Source organism: Sardina pilchardus, chromosome 3 (genome assembly GCF_963854185.1).
Source record: "Sardina pilchardus chromosome 3, fSarPil1.1, whole genome shotgun sequence".
Classification (NCBI taxonomy): Eukaryota; Metazoa; Chordata; class Actinopteri; order Clupeiformes; family Clupeidae; genus Sardina; species Sardina pilchardus.
Genome location: NC_084996.1, coordinates 18,927,630 through 18,941,685, shown reverse-complemented (window position 1 = coordinate 18,941,685; position 14,056 = coordinate 18,927,630). Strand labels below are relative to the sequence as shown.

The 14,056-nt window shown below is 44.1% G+C and overlaps 1 protein-coding gene across 4 annotated transcripts in view; it reads right to left on the bottom strand.

Annotated features, from left to right (window-relative positions):
• LOC134076974 (deleted in malignant brain tumors 1 protein-like) overlaps window positions 1-3,995 on the bottom strand; it is a 330,477-nt gene extending 326,482 nt beyond the window's left edge. For all 4 annotated transcript variants that reach the window (XM_062532297.1, XM_062532299.1, XM_062532298.1 and 1 more), the window contains exon 1: window positions 3,692-3,995. In XM_062532297.1, coding sequence (XP_062388281.1) covers window positions 3,692-3,902 — 211 coding nt within the window. In that variant the 5' untranslated portion in view covers window positions 3,903-3,995. The remainder of the gene's footprint in view (window positions 1-3,691) is intronic.
• Window positions 3,996-14,056: the final 10,061 nt, after the last annotated feature.

Below are 14,056 nucleotides of genomic sequence, written 5' to 3'. Positions count from 1 at the left end.
GAGAGGAAATCACTCTTCACCTGATCGATTCACCACAGTTTCCTGTAGTTCTTGGCTTTCCCTGGTTGAATCGCCACAATCCACAGATTGACTGGGCTACTGGAACAGTCCTTGAGTGGGGACCCACGTGCCATGCTACTTGTCTCTTGCCAAATCCAGGTCTTTCACTAATTAACCCTGTCGATGTTTCCGAGTTGCCTCAAGTTCCTAAGGAGTATTTGGACCTGAAAGAGGTCTTTAGTAAAGCAAGGGCATCTACGCTGCCTCCTCATAGGCACTATGACTGTAGCATTGAATTGTTCCCCGGCTCTACTCCTCCTCGTGGACGGATCTTCTCTCTGTCTTTGCCTGAACGTGAAGCCATGGACAACTATATTAAAGAAGCTCTGGCCACTGGGTTTATTCGCCCATCCACGTCCCCAGCTGGTGCTGGATTCTTTTTTGTGGGAAAAAAGGATGGAGGATTGAGGCCTTGCATAGACTACCGTAGCTTGAACAACATCACAGTCCACAATCGCTATCCTCTCCCGCTGATGTCCACTGCCTTTGATTTACTCCAAGGTGCCACTGTCTTCACGAAGCTTGACCTCAGAAATGCTTACCACCTCATTCGCATCCGACAGGGTGACGAGTGGAAGACAGCGTTTAACACCCCTACAGGGCATTATGAGTACCAGGTGATGCCCTTTGGCCTTACTAATGCACCTGCTGTTTTTCAAGCCCTTATTAATGATGTCCTCAGAGATATGATTAATCTCTTTGTTTTTGTTTATCTTGACGACATATTAATTTTTTCCAAGTCCCTTTCTGAGCATCGTCACCACGTTCGCCAAGTTCTGCAGAGGCTGCTAAGGAACCACTTGTTTGTCAAGCCGGAGAAATGTGAGTTCCACGTGACTGAGTCGACTTTTCTTGGGTTCATCCTGAAGGAGGGCCAGGTTCAAATGGATCCTAAGAAGACTGAAGCTATCCGTGACTGGTCTGCTCCAAAGTCCGTAAAGGAGGTACAGCGCTTCTTAGGATTTGCCAACTTCTATAGGAAGTTCATCCGGAATTTTGGTACCGTGGCTGCCCCTATATCTGCCCTTACTAAGAGTGGTGTGCCTTTTATCTGGACTCCTAGAGCTGATGGGGCCTTTCGACTGCTGAAGGATCGCTTTTCATCTGCACCTATTCTCCAGTTACCGGATTCCTCGCAACCCTTCATTGTTGAGGTGGATGCATCCAATGTTGGAGTTGGAGCAGTGCTTTCCCAACGCTCTACGGATGGCAAGCTACACCCGTGTGCTTTTTATTCACGACGCTTGTCTCCCACCGAGGCCCGGTATGACATTGGGGACAGGGAATTGCTGGCAGTTAAGCTTGCTTTGGAAGAGTGGAGGCATTGGCTGGAGGGAGCCCAGCACCCATTCTTAGTTTGGACTGACCACAAGAACTTGGAGTACTTGAAACAGGCCAAGCGTCTCAATCCCCGTCAAGCTCGTTGGGCACTTTTCTTCACCCGGTTTGACTTCACCATCTCTTACCGACCGGGCTCTAAGAACCAGAAGCCGGATGCCCTCTCCAGACGTTTTGAGACCTCTTGCTCTGTGGATGACATGGCACCCATTATCCCCAGTTCCAGGATTGTGGCTCCAGTTCGCTGGGGAATTGAGTCCGAGGTCAGACGGGCACTCCAGCGGGATCCAGGTCCGGGTACGGGCCCTCCGGATCGTCTCTTCGTCCCTCAGAGGATGAGGTCTCAGGTTTTGCAGTGGGGGCATTCGTCCCACTTGGCGGCGCACCCTGGCTCTCTGAGGTCCCTTGAGTTCCTGAGGAGACATTTCTGGTGGCCGGAGATGGAGAGAGACGTGAAATCTTTTGTGGCTGCCTGTACTGTGTGTGTCCGGAGCAAGACCCAACACCAGCGTCCTCAAGGGCTCCTCCATCCTCTTCCTGTCCCTGGTCGTCCTTGGTCCCACCTCTCTATGGACTTCATCACTGGCCTTCCTCCATCCGAAGGTAATACTGTCATTTTGGTGATAGTGGACAGATTTTCTAAAGCCTGTCGCTTTATTCCATTAGTGAAGTTACCTTCTGCTTTTGTGACTGCGAAGCTTGTTTTTGATCATGTGTTTCGAGTCTTTGGTCTTCCCCAGGACATCGTTTCTGATCGGGGTCCCCAGTTCTCCTCCCGGGTGTGGCAGGCCTTCTGCAACCTCATTGGAGCCACAGCCAGCCTATCCTCTGGGTTCCATCCCCAATCCAACGGGCAAACCGAGAGGGTCAACCAGGAGTTGGAGGCTTCGCTGAGGAGTCTGGTGGCTGACAACCCTTCGTCCTGGAGTTCCCGGCTGCCTTGGGCGGAGTACGCCCACAACACACTCCAGTCCTCAGCTACGGGCATGTCCCCTTTCCAGTCCCAGTTTGGATTTCAGCCGCCGTTATTTCCAGAGGAGGAGAGGGATGTCAGCGTGCCATCGGCCTTGCAGTTCGTAAGGCGTTGCAAAAGGACCTGGAGAAAGGTTCGGCAGGCTCTTCTGCGGACCTCGAGAAGGAACCAGCGCCAAGCCAACCGGCGTCGGAGACCGGCTCCCAGTTTCCGCCCTGGGCAAAGGGTTTGGCTGTCTGCTAAAGACCTTCCCCTGCGGGTGGAGTCCCGTAAGCTGGCTCCACGCTATGTGGGTCCTTTCAAGGTAGTCCGCAGGGTGAATCCAGTGTGCTATCGTCTCCAGTTGCCCCGATCTCTTCGGATTAATCCCACGTTTCATGTGTCCCTGCTCCGTCCTGTATTGACTTCCCCCCTTGCTCCTGTCCTCAAGGATCCGCCTCCTCCTCGGATCATTGATGGTCAGCCGGCCTTCACTTTCCGCCGCATAGTGGATTGCCGCAGAATTCGTGGTGCACTACAGTATTTGATTGACTGGGAGGGCTACGGCCCGGAGGAACGTTCTTGGGTTCCTGCTCGGGACGTTCTTGATAAAGGCCTCCGGAGGGACTTTCACCTTGCTCATCCGGACCGCCCTGGGAACGCCAGGAGGCGTCCCTAGAGGGGGGGGTCCTGTCATGATTTTCAGGACTTTCTGGCGGCCTCTGGTGGTCATGTGTTGTATTGCATGTTTTTTACGCACGCATCTGTTAGCTTCAATTCAGTGTAATGCATTGCACCTGTGTCTTGTTGCCTTTGTCATGTGACCTGATCATCTGGTATTTAAGCGCTGCTCATGCCATGTCCTTTGCTCAGTCTTTGTTTGATAATTGCTGTGTAATGCTGCCAAGCTCCGCTACGGAAAGACTCTGAGTTCTACTTTGATTCTCTGGACTACTGTTCTACGCTTTGGACTATTTTCTGTCTTGGATTAATCTCTCCCTTGGATTACCTCTTGGATTACTACTTGGATTTATTTCTGCCCCTTTTGGAGGAACTGAACTTTGTTAAGGTATCGTTGTGAAATTGCCTATTTGAGTTACTGTTTTGCCTTTTTGGATTATCTCCTCCTTTGTTGGACTACTGTGATCTCCTGTGTGTTTCGGAAAGAAAAAACCTGCTTTTGGAATAAAGAACAGTTTGCTATCCAAATCTCTGCACTTGAGTCTGCCTGTCACTGCTAGCTCAATAGGCTAGGACTTAGCACTTGGATCCAGCGGCCCGGGTTCGATTCCCGAGCGCGACACTATCATTAGGTTGAGTGGACTGATGGTTCTTACTTACCTGAGCACGCTACACCAGCATCTTCACCATGGTTACAGTCATGTGTTCCAAATCCACTATGGGAGCACTCTGTAAGGGATCCTTCAGAACCAGAGCAGCGGACCTCATCCATCCAGATGTTCCCACTGCCTCTGCCAAAGTGGGCTTTTGGGGGGGCAGAGGCAGCACTTCCACATCCAAGCTGTCTACACACCACCTGTGCATCTTTCATGTCCCAGCTATCATCACACACAGTGCCCCACTGGCTGTTGTAGTAGACCTCCACTCTACCTGAGCACCTTGTGCTCCCACCAACCAGCCTAACAGCATCTCCTAACAATACAGGGTGCAGGGTGTAGAATGGGAGAGGATATAGGCAACAAATTAATATGAACATAGACATATACAGTATACATCTATGGATATGACAGTATTACATAATTCTGGGGGTGTTCTAGTACTTATATGGTTACTATCATGTTCTATCAGTTAGCATTGTGCTAGCTGAGCTGCGCTTTAAAACTGTACTCCTTAAAACAGAAGTTTTGGAGTTTATCATGCAGCTGAGCACTAACAGCTGATTCACACCGCATGAGTGACGACTGTTATTTTATTATTATGATTTTTTTTTAGAAATTGATACTTTTATTGTTATTCTCATCTGTTAAAGGTTGTATCAGTAATTGCGGGTGATGTCACTTCTGCCAGGTGTCTGAAGCGAGCAGTGATGGGCAAGCTACTTACACGATGTAGTGAGCTAAGCTACCAGTTCTCACCGTGGGAACTCACCGTTGGCAGGGCTCAATCAGAGGGGTGGGATAAACAGTTCTCTTTCAAATTCCCTCTCCACATAGGATAGTGCTACAAACAAATCCTTTTGTTTTCAAGTAGCAGGATGCTTAATGGTCGCAACTTCTGGTCGCATGTCAGTCATCATTATGTTAAAGGCCAAAGTTCATTTTAAACACTACTTTTGATTAATGGGTACATAAAACACTCAGTATATGAATATCATTTAAGAAAAAATCTCAAGATGTTGCTAAAGGACAGTTTTTGTCGTTTTTGGTATTTGATGGAATTTTAACGTAATTCGGTTGATGATGACAGGTTGGGGACACGTTGAACCTGCGCTTACTAATTTGAGTGTGTTCTATGGAAATCGCAGTTACACTTTCAACATAAAGTTTGTGTATTTAGACTTCGAATTTCGTCACATAATTTATATCACAGCTACCTAAGAGTTTACCAAAGATAACGTCGTTGTCCGATTTCAATTTAATACATTTTTCTGAATTTGGGGAGATCTTGTTATGGAGGCTATTTTTTCCATTTATTCCTATAGGAAAAGGTTGAGTCATAGGCGTAGCCTACACTTTCATAACGTTTGTATATTTACACTTCAAATTTCGTTACACCATTTATATCATATCCACCCTTAGGTTTAACAAAAATATAAATGTTGTCCAAGTTTATTTTAATGAATTTTTCGGAATTTGAGAGGTCCCGTTATGAGGGTAGGCGAAACTAACTGCAGTTCAAATGGCATCGCGATTAGCAGTTAGCGATTAGCGATTAGCATTTCGCTATAGTGGTTTTAACTTTGCTGAGGCTGTGTTAATACTGATCGCAACTGCTGTTATGAAGACAGTTTGGAGCCTGGCAGACGTGAAGGCAGTGAAAGGTAATTAAATGCATGGCCCAAGCGGAATGAGTGGAGATACGTCCTGTGTTGCTGATATCGTTAATTGAGCTCAAGCTAGTCTGACCATGCATAGATAATATCAGGACACTTGTTTACAGTCAGTGAATAGCACCGAGTGAAAGTCAACGTTGGATTTATATCTAGTGACAGTGGTGATGTCGTTAGTTTGAATAAGTACAGTAAACTTAGTCAAAAGATCTAAAAATATAAAGCATCATGCTAGCTTTGCTTTGGTTTACTTGCCACCTGTGATCCCCCTGTTGCAAGCCGTCGATTAGGCAGTGCTGTTGCATGTAAACTATGGTGGTGGACTGCGTTTTGATCGCTGGTCAGGCCACCCTGGACCAGCAAATGTGACGTGATTTATCTATGTCTATATATATAGGATATCTATATCTATGTATTTACCTATTTATCTATAATCTGAACTTTTTACCGCTGAGCACTGTCTTGCCCGTTTCTCTTTACTCCTCTCTCATGTCATTGTCAAATGTCAATCAATCGCAAGGGGGCTTGTTCGGTGGTCCCCAACGTGACGCAATAGTGTGCATTGAGGGGGAAAGAAGAATCATTGCAAACCTCTGTAAAATAGTATACTTTTGCGTGTTATATTCCGTTTTGTGACACCCAACAACATCAAATACAATGGATAACAATTTAGGCGAGTAGTACCAACAAGCTAATAATGCAAATTTGTTGGAAAATGAACCTTGCTATACGGGCTTTAAGCCCGCCCACTGACTTGATGGTTGTGCGTACCATAGCATTAATTTCTGCAGGCGCCCCTGGCTAGCACAACGTTGCTTCATCTCTGGTATGGGAAATTAGTTTGTCTTTCAAGATTATACAGAATATAGTCTAAATGACTGGACGACCAGAAGGAGACTCTACTGTGAGCTCCTGTAAAAGCTACTGCACTACATGGTCATAAAAACAGCTAACCCAGATAACAATTTCCTTTGGTCCGGATCCGCATAAAAGCCTTTAGATCCGCATGTAGCGGACCTTTGGTATCTGAATGTGGGCCAGATGTGGCCCACACACAATAAGCGGACCCGTATTGCAGATCCGTACAACACAGAATAAGCGGACCTGTGCCACACACAATAAACCGACCCGTATTGCAGATCCGTACCACACACAAGAAGCGGACGCGTACCACACACAAGAGGCGGACCCGTATTGCAGATCCGTACAACATAGAATAAGCGCACCCGTGCCACACACAATAAACATAGCCGTATTGCAGATCTGTACCACACACAAGAAGCGGACCCGTACCACACACAAGAGACGGACCCATATTGCAGATCCGTGCCACACACAAGAAGCAGACCTGTACCACACACAATAAGCGGACCCGTATTGCAGATCCGTACCATACACAATAAGCGGACCCGTACCACACGCAATAAGCAGACCCGTATTGCTGCATATCCGAACCACACACAATAAGCGGACCCGTACCACACACAATAAGCGGACCCGTATTGCAGATCCATACCACCCACAGTAAGCGGCCCGTACCACACGCAATAAGCGGATCTGTATTGCAAATCCGTACCACACACAATAAGCGGACCCATATTGCAGATACGTACCACACACAAAAAGCGGACCCGTACGGGTTCACTTATTGTGTGTGGTACGGATCTGCTATAGGGTTCTACCTCTTGTGTGTGGTACGGGTCCGCTTATTGTGTGTGGTACGGATCTGCAATACAGGTCCCATATTGCATATGACTTAAGCCAGACATTCACAACATCCCCAACTGGTCACCACTATAAAAAACTTTGCAGATGAATTAAGAATACTGCTTATCACAATTTTATGACTTTATAAACGTTATGGTTTAGATATAAGATATAACCTATTCTCTGATAACTTTAATTATATTTTGTGTAGGCTACTTTGTTGAGGTTTGAGTTCTCAGCATGCCTTGCAAATGTTAGTTTTGAATTGTGAAATAATGTGGTTGGGACATTTTAGCTTATAGGCTAACCTACTCCACTGATGTTTTGAACAATAAAATGACCAGATATGACCATTGACTTAGTAATTTATTAGGGGAAAAAGACACCGTAGTCGTTAAAGTAGACCTAACCGGAGATACGTCAAACGGATACAAAACAATTTTGGACCGATGTGCGTTTGGGCGCCGGATCAGGTTCGTTATGCAGATCCGTGCCGAATGTTGTGGTAGATGTGGCCCAGTTCCGTCCCAGTGAAGTTTTGCTATCTGGGAAGCTATTGAAAAGCTACTTGCTTCAGAAAATAGCTATACCACCAAGCTACTGAGAAATGTAATTAAGGCCTCGCTACAAGTAGTGAAGCTACTGCCCATCACTGGATCCCAAATAAGCCGAGCCAGCTTGCCTCTCCCTTCCATGTTTCATGCATCATGAAAAAAACAATCACGAACACACATTTCTTAAAGCAAAACTCCACAAAACCACCCCTGTCAGTAATTGGTTGGAACACTATTTCTTTTGGTCTTGAGTGGGTGTTTTTGTGAACATATCTCAGCGTTTAGGCTAGGGCGGACAGCTAGTGGATCGTGAGGAAAGATTAGATGAATGTGATCATTAGGGCCCGAGCACCGAGGTGAAAGTGGCTGCACCGTAGGTGCAAGGCCCTATTGTTTTTGCTCAGATTATTATTAGGGCCCGAGCACCGAGGTGCGGCCACTGAAAGTGGCTGCACCGTAGGTGCAAGGCCCCATTGTTTTTGCTCAGATTATTATTATTCTTTCATCCTCTTTGCCCGTGCGGCCTTTTTCACCAACTTCGCATGCTCCAAAACTCTTGTAATTTGGCAGCTACATGTGGAATCACGGTCGCTACTCAGAGACAGAGCTCTGGCCTCGGGTGTGGCTCAGGGACTCTATAGCGCCACCTACCGCGCTGTCTGTTGTGGTTGACACATACATGCACGAAAATGAACCAAATTTGGTGGGCATGTGTGTTCTATTAATCTGAACAACTTTTACATTTACACTACATAGTGAATCTTAGACAAATTTGAGTTATGATTTGAATTTTGCACATCACGTATTTTGAAACACTTCTCCTAGACGGTTTATCAAAATCATGTCATATAAGCACTAAAATGATCTTGAGGGGTTGCCCGAGAGGAATTGCGAACAGATTTTTGAATTTTTTAAGTATATTGAAATGGCGAAGGTTTGAATTATGGCGTTTTAATAAGAAACAGGAAGTTGGTGTTATAGGCAGAAAAAAGGTTATTAATTGGATGTAATTTAGCAGCTACATGTGGAATTGCTTCTGCTAGTCAGAGACAGAGCTCTGGCCTAAGGTGTGGCTTCGGGACTCTATAGCGCCACCTAGCAGCATGTTATCTGTGTGGTTGACACAAACATTCACGAAAATGAACCACAATTGGTGGACTTGTGTGTTATTACGACTACTAGTCAGAGACAGAGCTTTGGCCTAGGGTGTGGCTTAGAAACTCTATAGCGCCACCTAGCACACTGTCTGTTGTGGTTAACACATACATTGATGAAAAGGAACCAAATTTGGTGTGCTTGTGTGTTATTGCTATCGCTAGTCAGAGACAGAACTCTGGCCTATGGTGTGGCTTCAGGACTCTATAGCGCCACCTAGCAGCATGTTATCTGTTGTGGTTGACACAAACATTCACGAAAATGAACCAAATTTGGTGGGCTTGTGTGTTATTGCTATGGCTAGTCAGAGACAGAGCTCTGGCCTAGGGTGTGGCTTTAGGACTCAATAGCGCCACCTAGCGCATTGTCTGTTGTGGTTGACACATACATTCACGAAAATTAACCAAATTTGGCGGAATTGTGTGTTAATGCTATCACAAGTCAGAGACAGAGCTCTGGCCTAGGGTGTGGCTTAAGGACTCTATAGCGCCACCTAGCGCATTATCTGTTGTGGTTTACACATACATTCCCGAAAATTAACCAAATTTGGTGGGCATGTGTTTTGTTATAGCTATTCAGAGACAGAGCTCTGGCCGAGGGTGTGGCTTAGGGATTCTATAGCGCCACCTAGTGTGTTACCTGTTGTGGTGGACACATACATTCACAAAAATGAACCAAATTTGGTGGGCTTGTTTGTTATTGCTATTGGTAGTCACAGACAGAGGTCTGGCCTAGGGTGTGGCTTAGGGGCTCTATAGCGCCACCTAGCACATTGTGTATTGTGGTTGACTCATATATTCACGAAAATTAACCGAATTTAGTGGACTTGTGTGTTATTGCTACCGCTAGTCAGAGACAGAGCTCTGGCCTAGAGTGTGGCTTAGGGACTCTAGAGCGCCACCTAGCGCATTGTCTGTTGTGGTTGACACGTACATTTACCAAAATGAAACAAATGTGGCTTGTATGTTACTGCTACCACTAGTCAGAGACAGAGCTCTGGCCTAGGGTGTGGTTTAGGGACTCTATAGCGCCACCTAGCGTGTTGTCTGTTGTGGTTGACACATACATTCAGGAAAATTGACCAAATTTGGTGGGCAAGTGTGTTGCTCAAGCACATGCCCACCAACACGCACATGTTGCTTTGTTAGATTCCGAAACGTCACAGGTCTCCGCACCACAGGTGCTCGGGGCCGCCATCGGCTATATTTTGTTATTGCTATTGCTAGTCAGAGACAGAGCTCTGGCCTAGGGTGTGGCTTAGAGACTCTATAGCGCCACCTAGCAGATTGTGTGTTGTGGTGGAAGCATACATTCACGAAAATGAACCAAATTTGGTGATTTTGTGTGTTATTGCTGCCGCTACTGAAAGATAGAGCTCTGGCCTAGGGTGTGGCTCAAGGACTCTACAGCGCCACCTAGTGTGTTGTCTGTTGTGGTTGACATTCACAAAAATGAACCAAATTTAGTGGAGTTCTTTCGTATTGCTATCGCTAGTCAGAGACGGAGCTTAGGCCTAGGGTGTGGCTTAGGGACTCTATAGCGCCACGTAGCGTGTTGTCTGTTATGGTTGACACATACATTCACGTAAATTAACCAAATTTAGTTGGCATGTGTGTTGCTCATGCACATGCACACCAACCCACACATGTTGCTTTGTTAGATTCCGAAATGTCACGGGTCCGCACCGCAGGTGCTCGGGCCCGCCATCGCCGCTTGCGGCTATATTTTATATTTGGGCCTGCAATTGCTGATACAACCTTTAACTAACCTATGCTGTTATTGTTTATTGTTATTTTAAAGTTTTGGATAACAAATGTCTTTACCATAATAATGACTGTAGCAAATTGAACTGGCTATTTAAAAAATAGAGGAAATCCAGTGCCATCTTCTCTCTAAGCTGGCCTTATACAATATGGAACTCACCAACTTGAACGGGGACAGAGGGAAAGACTATTGCTGAAAGAGAAAAAAACATCCAATGTTGTGGAGTAGGTGATGTATGTATGCAGAGTCACATTAGTTTGTAATGATTTTAAACCAATTACACTGAATTACACTAATTACACTTAAGTACATTATCCTGTTCTCCACATTCATGGTAATGTCCTACAATGATTGTCATTGAAGAGTGGCACTTTAAACATATCATCATACATATCACTTATCCAGCGAAAACCAAGTTCTTAACCTTGTTAACATGCTCATATTACATGGCTCTCCTGAGTGCAGAACGTTTAATTGATATGAATGGGCCATCCCAACGTTCAGAGGTCCACTGCACGTCGGGGTTCTATTCGCCCTGCCAGGACTTATTTTACGATAATTACCTGCGGACAATATATTACCCCTTACATGTTACATTAGGCTACTGTGTCAATATTTGGCAAGGTAAAGTTGCAGATATGTTCTGCTTTACTGTTCTACTTCACTATATTGAATTGTTTCTGCGTGGAATACAATATGACTATAAAGTATAGCTTTATAAAGCATTCAATTGCATTTTTTTTTTCAAATACACTTATTTGGTATACAGTATAACTACTGTATGTGGTCATATAAAGAGCTGCTAAAGATTCTTCTCAAGAGCCACCAAGGCTATTCACTATACTACAGTTCCATGCCCTATGTAGACATATTATATGATAGCATTGGATTTATTTTCTGGTTTACACATGCCAGAGTGTGAATCAAAACCTGTTAACCTGTGTTTTTGTTTAAAATAATTCTATATGACATTTTCCTTTTTCTCAGAATAAACTTTCAAGGATGGATTCTGTCATTGTTCTCATTGTGAGATTACAATAAATCGGCAAAAGAATATTTTTTATTCCTATTTCTAGTCAACTTTACCAAAGGTGCTAATAATTCTGGAGGTTACTGTACCACAATACAGTTACCATATATTATAATTTACCATAGCATGATTTATTATGTTTTTAAATGACCGGTACATTGTGGTAAACATGTCAGTTGCGTCTCCTTACCTGTCAGAGATGTAACACAAAGGAGATTTCCTGATGGAAGAGAGATGCATAATGTACAGCAAGAATGTAATTGTTGAATTATCCTTGAATTTGTGGAGTTACCTTTTACATAAAAATTACATTATAAGTTCAATGTATCCACACTCCATTACAATTAATATTATGTAATTTTTTAGTGAATATTATATTTAAATGTGACAGTGTGGAAGAATTATTACAGTGTTAGAAAAATACATACCTTTGTATTGGGGAGTAGACATCCTTCTACCTCCTTGTTGTGCTACAAGTGAACCAAAATCTGGACGCTAACTCTTTTCTCTTTCAGTTCAGTTATTAGGTGATGCTGTTTCTGGGTGTTAAGGGTAGACGTGGTCGGAGCGGTGTGAGGTAGTTGGAAATAGCACTCAGAAAAAGGATGAAATAAGATGGGTGTTTTATTTTCCCCAATTAAGGCCAAAGGCAAAAATGATCGAGAAATTTGAACAAAAGTAAAAATAACAAAAATACTTTAAACAAAATAAATAGACTTAATAGTCAAAACAATAATTCAATAGATGCAAGAATAACAGTGAAAGACAGACCAATTGCGCTAGTCTAAGGTTCACCAACCTGGAGAGAAAGTCAAGACTTACGTCTTATCATGTGCTACTCTCCCTTGGTACTGAACAGCACCTGTTTAAATAGCCTAACCTGCACAAACCCCTCAAATTGGATCAATCCAATATAATTAGCAGGGGTGTTCACAGGTGACAAAATATAAGCTTTAAACAGCTCCAAAATATAATTCTAAATACTAGAAAATAAATCAAATACACACACAGTAACTTGCTATGGTTCGGCATAACCAAACACGAAAAAGCAGCAAGAACAGGCAAAATTACAAAATAACAATGTATTGAACTCTGGTGACCCAGGAAGTCATAACATTTTCTAAACAGACTAAAGACAAATACGCCGCATTCACTCTTGTACAAACATTGAAGACGCGACAATGGACACCGGACCAACACGTAACGACTTGAAAATGACAATTCTTTGAAGTGAAATAAACGGAACATTTGACAAGACGTGTGATCATTTTAACAGCCGTAACGTGAGTGAAATGGTGAATGTTTAACTGTCGGGAGTTGTGATGGTTGATGTAGCTTTGCGTACGCCTCGCCGTAGTGTTTGATTGTAGGCCTATGTAACAACTACGGGAGAAACGGAGAAGGGTCTGATGAATGACATGTATGACTGATGATTGTAAACGGTACATAGATAGACGGGAAACATACACATTGAACAAACATACATGCAACCCGACAAAGGTAAAACCAAAAGATGGCAGTGACTCACTGCCGTGACGGTGGCTATACTCGCCCCGTCACACTGGGAAATGACACACAGAGTGTAATAAAGTGGAATGAACTGTAAATGACTGCAGGTCAAGAACCCAAAAAGAATGGTGGTGAAAAAGTAGTTGACCCTGAGATTACACTGAGACTAACACTAACACTGAGATGTCACTGACTCCAAATATACTCACTTGAGTGTCTTTAGAGGCCTTTATAATACTATGTAAGTTCAAATGTTACATTTCTGCAACTGTGACTTGATGGATGACTGTAACCTTTATTAGCTCCCTAAATGGGAGTTATTAAAGGCCATGGAAAGTGCAGAGCCACAGATTGACTTGAAGTCTTTAGTACACCATGTGGAAGTCATAACTTCCCATTTCTGAAAAATCAGATGCACTGGAGGTGACAACTGTGTCTTTTAGAGGATTTTATTGTCTGGAAAGGAGCCCATTGACATCTGTTTCCAAGTCAACAAAACTTTATTTCAATTTCTGGTTACACCTGTGGAAGAAGTAAAATGGCAAGTTGGGTAACTTTTCTGGAAATGGGGCCCTGTCCACGAACAGCACATTTATGCCTGGCTTCTCTAAGATTACAAATCCAGGGGGTGTTGAACTAAAGAGGACTCAAGCGTTGTGAAATGGTCTAAAATACTTCCTTAATCTTGAAAAACATGACCATTATACACTTGCTTAAACTCAACACACTGTAGGATCTGCAAAGCTCATCTCCTACTGCTATGAGGTCAATAGACCTCTGAAGTTCGCCTACAAAAAGGATCCAAAGCTGCCATCTTTGCCCATATAAGGAGATCCGGGAGTTAATTGAAGCTAACTGCCTATGGCAAGTTGCTTTGTAAGTTAGCTCTGGGTAGCTAAGACCAAAGTGTGCCGTCTTCACCTACCGAAGATCACAGTATCCACTAGACGGCAGTGGACAAAACTGTGTAGCGAAAA